This window comes from Lissotriton vulgaris, chromosome 1_1 (genome assembly GCF_964263255.1).
Source record: "Lissotriton vulgaris chromosome 1_1, aLisVul1.2, whole genome shotgun sequence".
In the NCBI taxonomy this organism is placed as follows: Eukaryota; Metazoa; Chordata; class Amphibia; order Caudata; family Salamandridae; genus Lissotriton; species Lissotriton vulgaris.
This window is the reverse complement of record NC_141685.1, coordinates 1,517,291,370-1,517,310,770: the sequence shown is the minus strand read 5'-3', so window position 1 is coordinate 1,517,310,770 and position 19,401 is coordinate 1,517,291,370. Positions and strand designations below refer to the sequence as shown.

At 46.4% G+C, this 19,401-nt stretch overlaps 1 protein-coding gene across 2 annotated transcripts in view; it reads left to right on the top strand.

Annotated features, from left to right (window-relative positions):
• The window catches only part of MOV10L1 (Mov10 like RNA helicase 1), a 1,040,774-nt gene that overhangs the window by 727,870 nt on the left and 293,503 nt on the right, over positions 1-19,401 (top strand). For both annotated transcript variants that reach the window (XM_086967454.1, XM_086967456.1), the window contains exon 22: positions 12,224-12,373. In XM_086967454.1, the coding sequence (XP_086823580.1) occupies positions 12,224-12,373 (150 nt within the window). The remainder of the gene's footprint in view (positions 1-12,223; positions 12,374-19,401) is intronic.

Sequence of the window (19,401 nt, the reverse complement as noted above, 5' to 3'; positions counted from 1 at the left end):
TGCACACTGCCCTACTCCCCTAGACTACCTCTTACCTATCACCCGCGGCTTTCCTTATTATCGGAACTGGGGTTCCGGCAGCTTTGTGGCAAACTCCTTATCACCTGCTGGGGAGATCTGTTTCACGACAGTCTTTTCAAATCGGCTGATCTATTTTTTAAAACGCATGAACATACGCCCCTTGAACTCTTTTACTATATTCGGCTACGCGCTGGGATGCGAGACATCCTACCCGACTACCCTGATGAGCCTGTGATCCTGCCACCGCTACACTTCCTTTTAGGGTCACAAGATGGGACCCACTTGGTCTCTGGGCTCTACCGCCAATTCCGCGGAGCTGCTCCTTTACAAGTCTCTGCTGCCCGACTGCACTGGTCTGCGGAACTTGGAACAGATATCTTGGACGACCAATGGAAGCACTGCTGCGCATTGACCTCCCGCATCTCTGCCAGTTGCAAACTGAAAATTATACATTACAAATTCCTTCAGAGGATATATTACACACCGGTCCGGAAATGTAGATTTGGGCTGGCCGATAATGATCGCTGTGAACGATGTCATGCTGAACATGCTGATTTTCTCCACCTGGCGTGGTCCTGCCCCCAGATTGCTGACTACTGGCGACAGGTCATCGAGGCCGTTGCGGAGATGGTGGATGAGGAGGTTCCTGCGGACCCTCTGGTAGCCATCCTTGGATATACCAAGCAATTATCTAGAGAATGCAGAAAATTCACCGACATAGCATTGCTCTTGGCCAAGCGGCGTGTTGCTTGCCGTTGGAGCAGGGGCAGAGCGCCCAAGTTCAAGGACTGGCTAACTGACTTAACATATTGCCAAGATCAGCACACCACCTTTGCTGAACTATTGCCTCTCTCATGCCGGCCTGGAGACATTTGGGATCCACTGGTACACTACTTGCTTAAACGCTCAAACGACGATGTGCAGTCGGGCGATGAGCCTGACACTTCCCAGCGACAATGACACTCTTCCAGAATCCGATTTGTGGCTTTGGATGGGGTGCGCTGCCTTCCTCCACTGGACAAGCCTCTCTGCCCCTGCAAACTCCTCGTAGAGCGAATAGCCCTGCCTAAGCGGTGCTGCCCTCTTACCCCCCTTACTGTGCCTATGCTTCCTCCTTGCCATGGCGACGTAGGGTCCCCCCTCTGGAGAGGTGTATCCTTCATACCCCGCAGATGCTAAAACTGACATCCCACGAACTCCACTTATACTAGAGAATAAGCTCGGGACTGTTCAATCCCCACACGACGCCACCTGCTAGGACCGCCACGATACACCATTGACCTACATTACCACTACACAGTCATGCGCAACCTCTTAGTTGTAACCCCGTTGGGATGTTCCTTGGTTCTTGTTTCACGAACTACAAAACAGCAGTGAGACTCTTCTCTCGCTCAAAAAAACCTGTTCGACTGCTGCTCATCCTTACTTGGCCTGCTTCACCGGATACGGATGTGACGCTACACCACTCTGTAATGTGCCGCCGGGCCCCCGGGATGCCGGCTACCAGGCTGTGTATTGTTACTCCTCTCTTGCTGCCGGCCTCCGGGTTGTAGGCGACCCAAGCTGTGTATCCTATGTTTTTCTCAATAAAGCAGATTTGAACTCCAAAAAAAAAAAAAAAAAAAAAAAAGTTGTACATTGACTCTGCAACTGGAAGACTCACCCTTATCAAACGGAAGATCTTGCTGGAGAAGCCAATGGAATCCTATCAAATTCCACTTAAAAGGAAAAGAGACTCTGCTTCCTCTCCAGTTCTTTTCGAGTCCGTAAGGCCTTATGGACAAGCCTTTGCACATTCCCCCACACGCACTGAGGATGGTGGGGGAGATGACCAGAATGACGAGCAATTCAACTATCCTGATGAATCTAATCCGAATGACTCGCAGGATGTGCTCGACGATCAAGGCACGGCGGAAACCCAGTCTTACCATGTGAAGACAGCCCCCGCAGAGGATACTGCGGCGTTCAACGCTCTGATTGAAAGGGCAGCGTTGAACCACGATGTGGTCATGCATGCAGACCCGGTTGAGGAGGACTTTCTGTTTGATACCTTCTCTACATCGGACAGATCAGTGAAGACGCTGCCGCTGCTGAAGGGTGTCCTTAAGCACGCCAATGACATTTTCAAGGACACAACCAGAGCAAGGGTGGTGAACCCACGTATTGAGAAGAAATACAGGCCTGCTTCTGTGGACCCTACGTATATAAGGGGTCAATTGCCATTGGACTCTTTGGTGGTCTCCAATGCCCGGAAGAGGGCGAACTCACAAACAAGTGGTGATGCTCCTCCCCCAAACAAAGAATCTAAAGTATTAGAAGCCTCTGGGAAGCGGGTTGCTGCACAGGCGGCGAATATTTGGAGAATAGCCAATGCACAGGCTCTACTGGCTAGATACGATGGGGCTCACTATGATACGCTAGAGCAATTGTTGCAACACTTGCCTGATGAATATAGAGAGGGGGCGGACATGTTGATTCAGGAAGGGAAACTGATATCAAACGCTTCTATCAAGTGTGCACTAGATTCAGCAGACACTGCAGCCAGGGCCATTAACACTAGTGTAATGCTAAGGAGGCAGGCATGGTTACGAATTTCAGGATTTAAGCCAGAAATACAAACAAGTTTGCTCAATCACCCCGTTAACCCAGATTTCTTGTTTGGGCCTGACGTTGACACAATTCTTGAAAAGATCAAGAAAGACACCGAGACGGCTAAGTCTATGGGGGCCTTGCAGTCTCAACAGTTCAGAGGGGGTTCTTTTCGTCGCTCAGGTAGTAGAGGGCCGCAAGAGGGCAAACATCTCAGCAAACACAATACAATAAAGGTGGTGCACAGACCACCTTTAACAAAAACAATAGAGGTGGATACCGTGGTAACAGCACCAAAGGCAGAGGACGTGGAAATAATAACACCAGGTCCTCAGCAAATACCAAACAGTGACGTCTTGTCACTGCCCCCGGATCATGTAACACCGGTCGGGGGATGACTCCAGCAGTTCCTGCCAGTCTGGGAAGGCATTACCACAGACCGGTGGGTGAGGCAACTTATCCAGTACGGGTATTGTTTAGAACCGACATCCACTCCACCCGACATACCACCAAGACACCATCCTATGTCCTCAGAGCACTTACACTTATTACAGCAAGAAGTGGCCAGCATGCTGCAAAAAGGGGCCATAGAACTGGTGCCTCTAGAGGAGCACGGAACAGGGCTGTACTCTCTCTATTTCTTAGTCCCAAAGAAGGACGGGTCTCTCAGACCCATTCTGGATCTGAGACCCTTGAACCTATACATCCTTTCATAACATTTCCACATGCTGACTCTGCAGCAGGTCCTGCCATTGCTCAGTCAGGGGGATTTCCTGGCAACTCTGGATCTGAAGGATCCATATTTCCATATACCCATACATAAGGCACACAGGAAATACCTCAGGTTCACTATACAGAACAAGCATTACCAGTTCAAGGTACTACCCTTTGGAGTGACCACTGCTCCCAGAGTGTTCACTAAGTGCTTGGCGACAGTGGCGGCACACCTTCGGAGACAACACATTTATGTCTACCCTTACCTGGACGACTGGCTTGTGCAGGCGAAGTCGGCCCAGCAGTGCGCCGGCCACGTGTCCCGCACAATTTATCTTCTGCACAGTTTGGGATTTTCTCTGAACTATCCCAAGTCGCATCTTCAACCCTCTCAAGTACAGCAGTACTTGGGAGCGACGTTGGACACTGTGAAAGCTACAGCCCAGCCAAACTCTGTGCGAATCGACAGCATGCAACTGCTGATTCGCAAATTCAGACCACAACACTCACTACAGGCGCGAGTGTTTCTGCAGTTGATAGGCATGATGGCCTCCTGCATATTCATAGTCCTGCACGCGAGACTGCACATGCGTCCGCTCCAAGAGTGTTTAGCACGACAGTGGAATCAGGCTCAAGGACAATTGAAAGACCTAGTGTTGGTGACCGGTCGTGCGTACAACTCTCTGCATTGGTGGAATCCACGCAACCTTTGTAGGGGACGACCGTTCCAAGAGCCTGTACCACAAATAGTGCTCACGACGGACACATCCCTCCTGGGGTGGGGGGCGCATCTCCTTCATTACACAGTGATGGGACTATGGTCGGATCAACAGAAGAAGATGCACATCAATCTGCTGGAATTGATGGCAATCTTCAGGGCACTGAAGGCTTTCAAGATACATCTGTGCAAAAAGGTTGTGTTGATCCGGACGGACAACATGACGGCCATGTATTACATTCAGAAGCAGGGAGGTACTCACTCTCCACAGTTGTCACACTTGGCACAGAGCATGTGGAAGTGGGTCATTCAGAGGAACATTTTCCTCATGGCGCAGCACCTCCCGGGCCAGGACAACCAGATGGCGGATCTGCTCAGCAGGCACAGCCATCAGGTGCACGAGTGGGAGATTCATCCTTCGGTGCTGTAACCGTACTTAAGGCAGTGGGGACATCCAGAAATCGACCTGTTCGCCACAAACGAGAACGCAAAATGCCCAAACTTCGCCGCCAGGTTCCCACAACCGCGGTCTCAGGGCAATGCGATATGGATGAACTGGTCAGGCAGATTTGCGTACGCTTTTCCGCCAGCCCCGCTCATACCTCTGGTGGCACGGAAACTCAGACAGCACTCGATGACTCTCATCCTGGTTGCTCCAAGGTGGGCGAGGCAAGCATGGTACACCACGTTCCTAGAACTTTCCGTGGTGCCTCATCAAAGACTGCGTCTTACACCCAGTCTTCTCACTCAGAGCCATGGCGAAGTTCAGCACCCAGATCCGCAACAGTTAAACCTTGCGATATGGCTCCTGAAGTAATAGAATTTGGGTATCTGAATCTGCCTCCTGATTGTATGGACATCATCAAGGAGGCAAGACGGCCTACCACTAGGGCCTGCTATGCTGCCAAACGGAAACGCTTTGTCATTTACTGTTCCAACCATGACATAAACCCGCTGGATGCATCAACACAGAACATTATTTGTTACCTGTTACATTTATACAGATGCAATCTGGCATACAGTTCTATACGTATTCATTTGGCGGCGGTAGCGGCTTACTTACAGAAAAGGCGACACCTTTCTCTGTTCAGAGTGCCAGCCATAAAGGCTTTTATGGAGGGACTCAAACGAGTCATTCCACCCAGAAGACCACCTTCTCCGGTCTGGAATCTTAATATTGTTTTGACCAGACTGATGGGACCTCCTTTCGAACCTCTCCACTCTTGTGAGATACAGTTCCTAACTTGGAAGGTTGCTTTCTTAGTAGCGATCACGTCGCTGAGACGGGTTAGCGAGCTGCAAGCCCTAACCATTCAAGAACCTTTTATACAGGTTCACGCAAATAGGGTGGTACTACGCACCAACCCTAAATTCATGCCCAAGGTAGTTTCTCAGTTCCACATTAATCAAACTATTGAGCTGCCAGTTTTCTTCCCTAATCCAGACTCAGTGGCAGAAAGATCACTGCACACATTAGACGTCAAACGAGCTCTCCTGTACTATATAGACAGGACGAGGGATTTCAGGAAGACTAACCAACTCTTTGTTGCTTTTTCACCACAGCACAAGGGCAAACCCATTTCCAAATCAGGTATAGCCAGATGGATTGTTAAGTGTATTCAGATTTGTTATCAGAAGGCTAAACGCACACTAACAGCCCCCCCAAGAGCGCATTAAACACGCAAACTAGAGGCATCCATGGCTTTCCTGGGTAACATTCCATTAGAGGACATATGTAGAGCAGCCACATGGAATAACATACATACATTCACCAAACACTACTGTGTTGATGTACATTCCAAGCAGCAAGCTGCTGTAGGACAGGCTGTTCTAAAGTCCCTCTTTCAGGCTGCTGCAGCTGGCTCGGGCAACCACTGCTAAGGGGGAAACTGCTATTTATTCTATGCACAAGATATGAATTTAGCGGCCCACATGCCTCGAACGGAATATGCTACTTACCAGTATGCATCTGTTCTTGGCATGTAGGGCCGCTAACATTCATATCGCCCGCCCATCCTCCCCGGTGCCTGTCGCAGCTGTAGCAGTCAGAATTATTTGTAAGCATGGTCATCAAGTATTGTATTGGACTCCATCTCTGCCACAATTGCGAAAAACAATCTGAGGATTGAGATGATGCCCATGCGCACTGTAGTCCAGGGGAGGAGCCACCTATCTCGTGATACTTCAAAGACTCTTCCAGGACAACAAGGTGCAGTCATCCGGACCCAACACTAGGCGGCGATCTATGCACAAGATATGAATGTTAGCGGCCCTACATGTCAAGAACAGATGCATACTGGTAAGTAGCATATTCCTTATTTTTAGCAAATAAGGTGGCTAGACAGGTCTTTGTAAATACTGTATATTTCCTTATTTCTTTTCTTTGAAACCCTCACATGAGCACAATTTCGAGCACCCTACTTTAACTTCCCCTAGGAGCATCTTTGTGCAATTGTATAGATTGTTTGCATTATGCCAATGCTGATATAAATATACTTGAATTTGAGGTCTAATCGAATAATGTTTTGTGTGGGTGATGTGATAAGAATGAATATTTTTCTTCCACTGTGACCTCCTCTTTTTTGTACTGTCTCGTATCATCCTGGGCACCCAGTGGGCAGCTGGATTAGCCATCATCTGCCCCACCGGCAGTCTATGGCATCGGATGGGTGGCTTTTGCAGATTGTCCGAAGGGGCTACCATCTCCCCTTCGAGACTACCCCTGCCTCCATGCCACCTCCTTACGACAGGCTGACGGAGGACCAACACCTATCTGTTTCTCGGCAGGAAGTGAGCTCTTTTGGCCAAAGAAGCCACAGAGAGAATGCTGATGCAAGAAGTGGGTTGTGGTTGTTATTCCCACTACTTTCTGGTGCCCAAGAAGGACACAGGCTTCCATCCTATCTTCGACCTTTGCTCTCTCAACTTCTTCCTCAAGAAGAAGTTCGAAATGCTTACTCTAGCTCCGGTCCTATCTGCCTTGACCCAGAAAACTGGATGTTAGTCTTTGACTTGCAGGACATATATTTTAACATTCCTGTCCTGCCTTCCCAAAGGTTGTCCCTGCAGTTCACTGTTGGCAACGAGGACCTTCAGTTTTCTGTGCTCCCTTTCAGCCTTACCAGTGCCCCTTGTGTGTTCACCAAGGTGATGGTGGTGGTTGCAGCTCATCTGCAGAGATCATGTGTGCCAATCTTCCCATATCTCAATGTGTGACTACTGAAAGCGAGCTCACCCCAGGCTGCAGTATTCTACCTCCTGACGATAGCGGACCTCCTGCATTCGTTAGGGTTTACTCCTAACGTGCAAATTCACCCCTGACTCACTTGCAGAAGCTACCAATCATCAAAGCTGTTCTGGACACAGTGCAGTTTCGGGCCTTTCCTTCTGGGCAGCGAGTCCCAGATATTCAGGCTATAAAACAGATATTTAGACCTCTACCCTGGATTATAGTGAGACTGGCTCTGAGGCTGCTGGGCCTCATGGCTTCTTGAATCCTGCTAGTGACACATTCCTGTTGGCATATGTGAGATTTGAAGTGGGACCTGAGGTTCCAGTGGGTGTAGGATGAGGGGAATCTCTTGGAAATGGTCCAGATCCTGGTAGGAACTGAGACAGATCTGCAGTGGTGGTTATCGGACCATGGTTGCGTCCGTGGCAGACCCCATTCCCTTCCCCAGCCAAATATCATTATAGTGACAGATGCACCCCTCCTGGGATGGGGCTGCCATCTGGGAGAGGTGAAGATCAGAGGACTATGGTCTCTGGTGGAATGTAGACTACACATCAATCTGTTGGAGATACAGCTGTTTGGCATTAAAAGCCTTTCTAACCTCCATCCAGGGAAGGCTACTGCGGGTGTTCACAGAAAACACCACTGCCATGTGGTACTGCAACAAGCAGGGAGTTGTGGGGTTGTGGACCTGTTGTCAAGAGTCCCTGCGTTTCTAGATATGACTGGAACAGCAGGGCATTTCCCTGATGGTTCAACATCTTGCGGGGTCTCTGAACGCCAGATTGGGTGAATTCAGTTGAAGATGCCCCATGGATCATGAATGGTGTCTCTATCCAGAGGTGTTGCAACGTCTCTTTCATCAAGGGAGAGACCCTTGGTTAGAGCTTTTCGCCGAAAACGTGCAATGTCAGCAATTCTGTGACCTGAAGTTTCAAAGACCTCTCTTGCTCGGAGGGGCTTTTTGTGTCATGTGGAGCTCAGGCCTTCTGTACGCCTTTACGCCCATACCACTCCTGCCTAGAGTTCTCAAGAAGATCATGAACAACCGAGTCCCAAGTCATTCTTGTGGCCCCTGATTGGACTTAGAGAGTCTGGTATCCTGAGCTGTTGAGCATTACCATTGGTTCTCCGATCAGTGTGCCTCTTCAGAGGATCTTCCGTCGCAGCAGCAGGTGAGGGTTTTCCACCAGAACCTGTCAACCCTCTACCTTCTTGCCTGGAGAGTGAGTGGTGACAGTTGGCAGCTTTCGACCTTCAGCCCAAAGTTGGACCATAATCAATTACCTGAATGTTTTGTTTTTATATTTCATAGTCTCAAAAGGCATTTTGTTAGTGCTCCCTTAGAGTTCAAAGAGGAAATTATAAGACCATCAATCAGGTAAATTACATTACAAAAATGTATGTAATTTTGCCAAATAAGCCGCGTGTATTTAACAAGGACCCCCTGAGGATTCGGATACAAAAGTTCCTAGGCCAGGGAAAATGAGGTATGTGACAAAAAAACAACCTAGGCAACCCACACTGGACAATGTAATATAGTTAAGGACAAGTGGCTACAAAAGGTTAGGAAAAATATACGTTTTTTTATTTATTCTGAAGCTTTTAAAATATGACAAGTAGCACAAATAAAGAGAGAAACATTCAACATCAGTAAAATCATATATTACACAATGGAAAATTAAAAAATTCATATAATGGTAACAATTAATGACAACATATGTGAAAAAAGTTTAAAACAGAAAGTGGCAAATTAAGTCTCTACGCGCGTTTCGGCGAACCAGCGCCTTCTTCTGGAGTAGCCACACAAGCTAGGTAATATACAAGGTTTGCGTCACAGGTCGATGGAACGTTCAGTTGATTTCTAGATATTTTTCTGATTAGTTGATGTAATTTAGATGCTCATGTATTATGGTCTAACTTGGTATATCCCGCCTGCCGGATAAATCTTAACTTTGATTTTTGATCAATTTTGTAGATCACAGAACTCTCAGGTATTTAAAAGGTCTCCCTGCCCGAAGTTTTCAGCAGGGCTCTATTAAGTTGAAGGTTTAAAAAGCTCTCCCTTAAAGTTTAACTGTAGGTGCTCATGGAAAGAGGCTTGTTTTAGATGCACCAAGGATAGAAGGTGTTTTCGTTTAAAAGATCTCCCTGCCCGAGTGGCTCGGCAGAGCTCTTTGTTGATAATAGACGGAAACTCCCTGTCTGTAGATAGCAGCAGGGCTCAAAGGAGTCCGGCGGCGGGATTGCCGCGAAGGATGGCGGTTTAACAGCGGCGGCGAACGGCGTTTCAGTTTAGCAGGATAGCTATCCTGCTAAACTGAGAGTTCTGTGATCTACAAAATTGATCAAAAATCAAAGTTAAGATTTATCCGGCAGGCGGGATATACCAAGTTAGACCATAATACATGAGCATCTAAATTACATCAACTAATCAGAAAAATATCTAGAAATCAACTGAACGTTCCATCGACCTGTGACGCAAACCTTGTATATTACCTAGCTTGTGTGGCTACTCCAGAAGAAGGCGCTGGTTCGCCGAAACACGCGTAGAGACTCAATTTGCCACTTTCTGTTTTAAACTTTTTTCACATATGTTGTCATTAATTGTTACCATTATATGAATTTTTTAATTTTCCATTGTGTAATATATGATTTTACTGATGTTGAATGTTTCTCTCTTTATTTGTGCTACTTGTCATATTTTAAAAGCTTCAGAATAAATAAAAAAACATATATTTTTCCTAACCTTTTGTAGCCACTTGTCCTTAACTATATTACATTGTCCAGTGTGGGTTGCCTAGGTTGTTTTTTTGTCACATACCTATTTTGCCAAATAAGAACAGTCTATATGTGAATATATGTATGTTTGACTTTTTTCTTTTTCTAGAGAAGAACAGTGTTTTTTCCAACACTCTCACAGAGTGAACATAACTGATACATTGCAAGCCACAGGGTAGTGTCCCGACTGGCACACAGCAGGGACCTATCCAATCAAATGATCCTGATGAAAGCCATCAACCCGTATGGATGCAAGTAGGATGAAACATGTTGCCCTGTTATGTATGTTGATGTGAGGGACACCCTCTATTTTCCTAAACACATTTTATCTCTTTTTTAACCTTACCCGTGCCCATATTTTAAAACATTTGTTTTGCCTTGGGACAGGAGGTAATTTTAGATCACTCCTCGTAGTTGTAACAGATCTCACATTGTCTTTGTCTTAAGAGACCCACCTCCTGGTGGAAGGTAGACTCCTGGTTACTGATAAGTTAGTGGGATAACATTCCATTGATCTATAGTAGCTGTTGACGGTCTCTAAACATTTTTTCAAAGACCCCCCTTATTTCTTCTCCCCTATTTCAGGGTCTTCCGTTTGTTCTTTCACTTGCCTAGCAGGGCTCTGCTCTGGGCTTTAAGGGATATTTTTCTCCAATGTCTTCTTTTCTGCAGTTGCCTAACAAATCTTCCCTTTTCCACTCCCCTATTGTACATAGTTTTTTTAAAGGTTTGCAGTGTATGTTCCCTCTTTCCCTCTTCATCATGACTCAGTGAGACCTTTATCTTTTCCTGACATTCTTGATGTGTGCTCTCTTTGAGCCCTTACATAACTGTCTTCTCAGGCTCCTTACCATCAAAACAGTCTTCCTGGTGACCGTAACATCTGCCCTGAGGGTCGGTGAGCTTCAGTCCTTGTCATCCAAGCCTCCTTACCTGAACATCTACCCAGACAAACTGGTGCTTCGTACGAGGGCTTTCTTTCTTCCAAAAGTGGTCAATCCATTTCATGTAGGCCAAAACATCCCTATGCCAACTTTTTACACTCTGCCTTATCCGTCCAAAGAAGAGGAGTGACTTCACTATCTGTACGCTAAAAGAGAATTGTCATTCTACCTTGACCACACACAAGAGTTTCGGGTGGATGACCAACTTTTCGTGGGGTATTTTAGAGCAAAGAAATGATGGATTGTTCTCTGTATAAAGATATGTAATGTTTTGGGTACGAAGCAGCCCCCAGAGGGTTTACGGGCTTATTCCTGCAGAGCTAAGGCTGCTATCACTGCTTTAGTAGGCGAAGTTCCGGTCCTGGACATTTACAAGGTGGCAAGTGGGCTCCTTGCACGTTTACCAAACACTACTGCCAGGACAGTCAGGTCTGTAGGGATGGGCAGTCTTGCCTGTTCGATCCTGCAGGACTTCCTCATGTGAAATTGGTCCACAGACCCACCTTCTGGGAGATATTACTTGGGTATCTTTACTAAGGTAAGGAATCTCTGGCTAAAAGTCTCTCACAGTTGAACCGGTTACTTACCTTCAGTAACGCCTTATTTGCTAGAGACTCTATTTAGCCTCATATTCCTTACCGACCCACTCATCCTCCCCCTCTATGAACCGATTTTGAGGGACAGGGCTTTCCACTCTCCGGGCCCATGTTTTCCACACCAGTGGTCAGTGTACTCCGTGGCTCCGCACTTCTGGTGTGGAAAGTCTTGAAAAGTAAATGATACCAGCACACCTGGTTGGGTCTATATAGAATTATCATTTCCACCACGGATGCCGCCTCCGATGCCACACAGAGCCAAAAAGCACATCCTGCTGGCTCGCAGGGGTACTGCTCACAAACAAATATCCAGATCCAGTCTGAAGCCTGTGGAATATTCTAAGGTAAGGAATCTGTGGCTAGATGGAGTCTCTACCAGATAAGGCGTTACCATAAGTAAGCAACTTATTCACCTTGACATAGAAATAACAAAATGTTGACAACAATTTGTGACTTTTTAAGTGTTTCCATAACTTGTTATAGTTGTCTTCTAGCCACAGATGTTTGTGTTGATCTTTTTCATGCATTGTTATATCTTGAAAGTTCATATATTTGATAACACTGAACATAGGCAGTACTGCCAAACAATTCAGGCTAAAGTAACCTATGGGAAATTTTTATTTCGCAGGGTACCGAAACACGTGAAGGATGCAATCCTTCCTGGTTTAACCCAACAGAAGCAGTTCAGGTCATGCGTTACTGCTGCATTCTTGCTAAACATGTTACAACTTCTGTTTCAGCAAAAAGTATTGGCGTGATTACGCCATACAAAAAACAGGTAGGCTGTTGACATGCATTGATGCTTAGCAAAAACGGATTTTCTTTTCTTAATATTTTCCGTTTTAGAGTATATTTGAATAATTCCTGTTGACAGTTTAAGATCAAGTCAAGCTTGATCCATTAAAAAGACAAGCCAAAGCACTTGAAGATCTTGCTCATGTACTGTTAGTTGAAATGGCTGCCTCTTGTGCTGTCTGTACGGATATTTACTTCCAGGGATTACAGATGGTGTGTATGTCTTCATACACTGTTTCAAATGTTGCTTTAAACTGATCACTGCCTTTCGCCTTACTTTGTAAGATCTGATTTTACCCTATACATTAACCCTAGTTAGAGATATACACTTTTAGTATTTTGGCAGGTAGTGTGTGGACTGTGTAAGCCAAAGAGGTTGTATATGACTATAAAAACTAGTTGCATCATTTAGAGTTGATGGTGCAGTGTAAGTCCTCGGCAGAGCCCACCAGATGGAGGACACCAAAATATTAGAGTCTACATTTGCCTCCAGGGAATAGTTTTGGGACCTTGGATGCTTCCTATTTGCATACACTGGTAACTTTAGCGCTTGTGTGTTTACAATATACCCTTAGGACGGCTGTGTGCAATGCCCCAACCATGATTTGTCAGGGTTGGACCATAGTAGATCATCTTTTCATCACCATAACATCCCTTTTGAGCAACTGGTGAACAGCTTTGCTTAGAGAGTATTTTATATACTGTGTTGTAAAAACATCACAGTATTAAGGGCACAATATATGATATTCACAAAGGACCTAGGAGCGCATAGAGCTGGTCTCATTAAACTGAAGCCCCTTGTATAAGACAAACCATACATTCTATATTGTGTTTTCCACACCTCAGCTTTGTCTTTTGACGCACACTGAAGTGTCACCTAATGTTTTTTAAAGTAGTCTAGAAACTCAGAAAGGTTGTGTCTGAATCATTAATTAATGCTCAACCCCACATTCTTTTCAATCTCTCAGCCCCACTTTGTTCTCCTATTTGAATAATGTCTTCTTTCCCAAAGAATTACATGTTTGGTCTCAAGAGAGAGGAGAGGAGGGAGTGGGGAGAGGAGTTGGCCTAATGGCTAGGGCGGTCCCCCTTGAATCTGGGAAACTGGGTTCGAGTCTTGGCCATTATGCTGAAACTATTTTGCAACTTTTATGCTGTACACTGTATGAATTTGTTTTATAGTGCGCACCCTACTGTGTTTAATTGGATATCACATTATGCAACTTTATGCTACACTTTCAGTTGCTATGCTTAACTGTGATGTATTTGTAGCTTAAACATAAAGATCCACTTTCATTCTCTTCAAGCCTAGTCCAGAGATAACTGTGTAAAATAAAAATAGCACTCTTCTTAGTATTCCGAGGTATTTTATAAAAGAACTATCTGATAGTCACATCTAGCCGCAGATTCCTTACCTTTGAACTTCCAGGCGTCTGGCTGGATCCGTATTCTTCTTCTTAGCAGTACTCTTGCACGCCAGTAGGTGGCGTCAGTCGACTCCACGTGACGTCATCATGATGTCCGCGTCATCAATATGACAACCACTCCAGCACACTAACGTCATTTCTTTTCACACCATCAGCTCCGATCCATTGAAGAGAGCTACCCCTTGTAATTTTTTAACAGACTTTTTGTTGACTACGTTGATGTGCAGGTGTGTCATGTCGAGTAAGAAGACTTTGAGGTTCAAGCCATGTGGCGCCTGTCACTGCGCCATGTCGGTCACAGACCCCCATTTGGTCTGTCTTTGGAACCTAGAGCATGACCACGACTCTTAGTTGTGCTCAAGACTGCCGGGCCATGGCATCAAAGGTTTTGAGGGAGTAGTCTGTAAAGCTTTTCGCAGCCCAGCGTCCTGCATCGCCTTGTCCGTCTCGGTCTCGATCCAGGTCTCGGTCAAGAGGAAGGACCAAGCAACGCTCTGGTATGTCGAAATCCTCTTTGTCCAAGTCTGGTAAGAGGCACTACAAGAAATACAAGACGTCCAAGCGTGCCTAAACTTCTCCCTGCCCGTCTCACGACGTGGCAGAGGAACCTCAGCGTTCGAGCCTCCACTCTGCGGAGCGGGTGCCTGGGTCGGCTCTGCGTTTCCTTCCCTTTCTGGGGCCGTAAGCGAACCACACCCAGCTGAAAGAATTTTATTGGCATGTGCGCCATATTTTGGCATCCTGACCCTGCCAGCACACCTTTGGGCCATGCAGGCTCAGAACGGAGGGGCCCCTGTGGTTTCCATGCCAGCAGTTCTGCCCCTGGCGCCACTGCCTCCTGGCGGAACCCATTGCCAGAATGATGCCAGTCGCACCTCCAAAGCGAACTTCCTCAGCATTGCGTCCGACGACAAGGTCCTCCGCATCGCAGGAGCCCGCCGGCAGTGCCTCCTTTATCCTCATTCCTAAGTGCACGGAGCCGGTCGGGCGCCATCCGAGACTGGCGCCGACGGAGCCCTTCGACTCCATGTCGTTTCATTCTGCCCTATTCTGAAGGGTTGGGAGTGGAAGCAGAGGATTGGGAGGGTGAGCAGGGGTCACTTAGAAATCCCACAACGATAAGATATGATCTGGTATGAGGAATTGGGTGAAGCCAGTTGTCTGGACACCTCCCCAGACACTAGCATGCTCTACCCTGGCTATGAAGGAGGGAACATCTTTTGCCAAGGTGGTGCGTAGGGCTGGTGAGTTCCTTGACCTGCAGCTTCCTACAGTCGCGGTCAGCACAAATATCTTAGCAGAGGTCCTGCAGCCTGGGGTTTTGAGTGCAGAACCCCTACTGCCTTTCAATTTGGCCTTAACAGATGTCCTTCTGGGGACATGGCTTAACCCAGCACAGGAGCTCCTTTGAATAGGATGATCGGCCACTGATATCGCCCCGCACCGGGCGATCCAGCTTTTCTCACCACCCATCTCACTCATAAAGCTTGGTGGTCTAGGCTTCCACTTCTGCTGGCGCATTTCCTTCTGCGCCCCTTTTCCAGGGAATCCAAGAGGCTGGAGAACTTTGGGAAGAAAATGTTTCCTTCCACCAGCCTAGCATTGTGGTCGGTGAACACTGCATGATTCTTGGGCTGTAACTCCCATTCCGTATGGGATACTGTAGCGCATGTGCTACCCAGAGTCTCGGAGGAGGACCGGGCTCTACTCTCCCAAGCTAGATCAGACGGAAGGGACACAGCTAAATTCGCCATCAGATGTGGCTTGGACACGGCGGACTCGCTGGGCAGAGTGATTTCCACAACGGTGTCAGTACATCGCCACGTCTAGCTGAGAACATCTGTTTTTTCTGGAGGATGTCCAGACCAACCTCATGGACATGCCCTTTGATGGCTCTTGTCTCTTCGGCAACAAGGTGATTCTGCCCTTGAGTGCTTTAAGAACTCATGGGCCACAGTCAAGTCTTTGGGCCTCACTACCGCCCCCAGGGTTTCATCAAATTTTCACTCATTTTGTGGCTGTGGAAGAGCATACCACCCACACCAACCCTACACTGACCAGAGGGTGCTTGCAGGTTCAGCAACCTCTGCGGGGGCCATGGACGTGGTTCAACCCAGCCTCCTGGGTCATGAAACCAGAAGTCGAGCCAAGCCGCCATCCCCTCCTCCACCACAAAACATTCCTAGTCCAATCCCCCAGGATCATTCTCGACCAGTCGGTGGTAGAATACGCTGTCATCTCCACCACTGGCAAAACATTACATCAGACAGGTGGGTGTTGCAAGTAGTCCAATGGGGCTACTCCCTCTCCTATAAACTACCCCTCCATCTATGCCTCCAGTGTACAATCGGCTGATTGTGGATCACTGTGCTTTGCTCTGCAAGGAAGTCTCAACTTTCTTGGCCAAAGGCGCTATAGAGAGGGTTCCTAGGCCCACAGTAGACAGTGGTTGATATTCCAGCTACTTCCTGGTCCCGAAGAAGGACAGAGGCCTTCGTCCTATCCTAGATCTCAGAGCCCTCAATTACTGCATCAAAAAGGAGAAATTCAAGATGCTCAATCTTGCTCAGGGCCTGACTGGATGGAAGCGATGGCCTTCGCAGGATGCCTACTTTCATATCCCCATCCTGCCTGCCCATCGTCGCTACCTGCGGTTCATGGTGGGTCATAAACACTTTCAATTTGCAGTGCTCCCCTTTGGCCTCACCAGCGCCCCTCAGGGGTTCACAAAAGTGTTGGCGGTGGTCGCAACCCATCTGCGGAGATCAGGGGGTTCCAGTCTTCCCCTATCTCGACGACTGGTTGTTGAAGGCGAGCTCGCCCCAAGCAGTGGTCTCCTGCTTCCAGGCTACAGCAAACCTCCTGCCTTCGCTAGGGTTCACTATCAACGGGCCAAAGTCACAACTGACTCCCTCTCAGATGCGGGAAACAACCATTACAATACATTGCTATTGCAATGCTGTTGTTACAATGCAAGCGGCTTACATCACATGCCAGTACAAAGCAAATTTTGACAGCGCAAATTTCTGTGTGAAGGCATGAATGGTAAAAGGATATGCGTTTCAAATGTAAGTATTAGAGAAGTATGGGTTTTTAGGGTTTAGGGTGGGTATGGGTTTTGGGGTGCCGAGGATAATTTTTGGGTTCAGGCTGGGTATGGGTGTTGGGGTGCCAGGGGTAATTGTGGGGTTCAGGGTGGGTATGGGTTTTGTGGTGCCAAAGCTAATTTTAGGGTTCAGAGTGGGTATGGGTATTAGGGTGCCAGGGGAGATTTTAGGGTTCCGTGGGTATGGGGTTTAGGGTAGAAAGGGTAGGTTTAGGGTTTACGGGGTATGGGAATTGAGGTGGTAAGGGTAGGGTTCAGAGGGTATGGGTACTGAGGTAGTAAGGGTAATTTTAGTATTTTAAGGGGTAAAAAGAAAATATATATAACTGTACGTAGAAAATAACCGAATTCAAACCATACAGGAAACCTACTGCAGGAAATGCTGTGCTACATGCACAAAGTTTCCATCCAGTGAAACTAAAAGAATCAATTCCGTATGCAGAATGCCTACGTATGACTAGGAATTGTAGTACTGAGGCAGCAACCCAAGAGGCCAAAGCCAATCTATTTGACAGACTGAGCAAAAGAGGTTATAAACCACAAACTCTTGCCCGGGCAGAACTGAAATGCCGGAAAGTGAATAGAAGGGATCTTCTATTCTCAGACAAAAATAAAAAAAGAGCAACCAGCCAAACCAGTCTCAGACATCCCTAGATTGATAACGGGGTACAATGCCTATCACAGCCAGGTGAGACAAATCTTACAGAGACACTGGCCACTGATACACAATGATATTGTAATAGGACAATGGTGTGGTAGAAGCCCTCGTATCACCTTTAGAAGGGCTAAATCAATGCGCAATCAGTTGGTTGTCAGTGCACCTACTATAACCAAGCCACCGAATTGGCTAAGTAACCAGAGAGGTTTCACCAAGTGCTCCAAATGTAAAGCCTGCAAACAAGGTATCAACACCAAGGAAGTAATTGTTCCTTTTAGAAACAAACCCTATGTCATCAGAGGTCTGTACAACTGTAAGACAGAGTACGCGTTGTACGTTCTTGTTTGCAAATGTGGTAAGAGATATGTCGGAAGCACTATCCATCCGGCACATGTCCGAATTCTGCAACACTTGCGAGCCATAAGTAACAACGATGAAACCTACCCACTGGCTAGGCATATTAACAAAGCGCACGCTGGCAATAGCAATGACATTAAATATTTCGTCATTGATAGTATTGCCAAAAGCATCAGAGGAGGGGATCGCAGACTTGCCTTAAGGCGCTTGGAATCTAGATACATCATCCTACTAGATTCCAAGATCCCTAATGGGCTCAATGCCGATGAAGCATTGGCCGTTCATTTATAATCAGCATATTAGTACTTCCGTTTTTCCCTTTTTCCCCACTCCTTTATCATCTACATCGCCACGTGTATATTTCATGTTAAGGTCTGGGTGTTTGGTACCACCGTAATTCATTGTGTCTTATTAACACATGGTCCCTAGGTATCCAACCTCGGGTATGGGCAAATACAGGTGAAATTTAAGACATGTAACTTTATAAGCATTGGAGAGGATATTTTCATTTAATAATATTTTCATGTAGTATGGTGTATAACTTAAAATGTATAACCTGTAGCCATAGAATGCCATTTCATTGTATTATACGGTTATTACTCTACTTGGAGAAGAGGCTCGCATGTTCGAGTTGTGTTGGTCTTCTGTGTTGCCATGATTTGACACCTTTAGATTTTGACATATATTTTACATATATATATGCAACGTTCAATATGGCTGTCATTAGGGTACATACTATCATGCATATACGGTACTTTACCGTCAGATGTAACATTGTATCTATGTCCTCGCCACGCTATGCACACCTTAGCCAGCAAGCGCACTCTGCTCATGTTTAAATGTGATTTTGCTTTGCGGAGATCTAGTCATGCCGCTTTATAAACCTGTCTGCCACACCTTTTACCCGAAGGTTATATAAATTATACAAATCATTGTTGACCATGTAATATAGTAAGGGTCTGAATTGCTAATGTTAGATTTTGAATTTTATTTTATATCACGTTATATTGATATGTATTACATCTTATATTAATTTTGGTTCAGTGACTTTGATTATGTTGATGCGTTGATTTCCATGGGTTAATCACAGAGGAACTCTTTTATGTCACTGGTAGTTCTAACATGACTAAACGAGGGTAACCATACCAACCAGTAACCTATCACAGTGATTTAACTGTTTTCACCTATTGTGGAGTACGTGGGTGTGTGCATATATACCAGCATTTTTGTTTGTTGTAGATGAAGTGATCAAGGCGGAGGCTTCCGCCGAAACGCGTCTGTAAGCAGCTTTTGGAAAATAAAATGTAACTTGAGTCGGACTCACGGAGTCAGTGCCATCCTTGATGCTAAGGAACGCGGCTTGGTAACCTATATATATATATTCAGTCCAAAGTGCCCAAAAGCATTGGAAGCGCACACGACTTCAAAAGCACCTCTCGGTTTATTTAAATTGGAAAACAAGC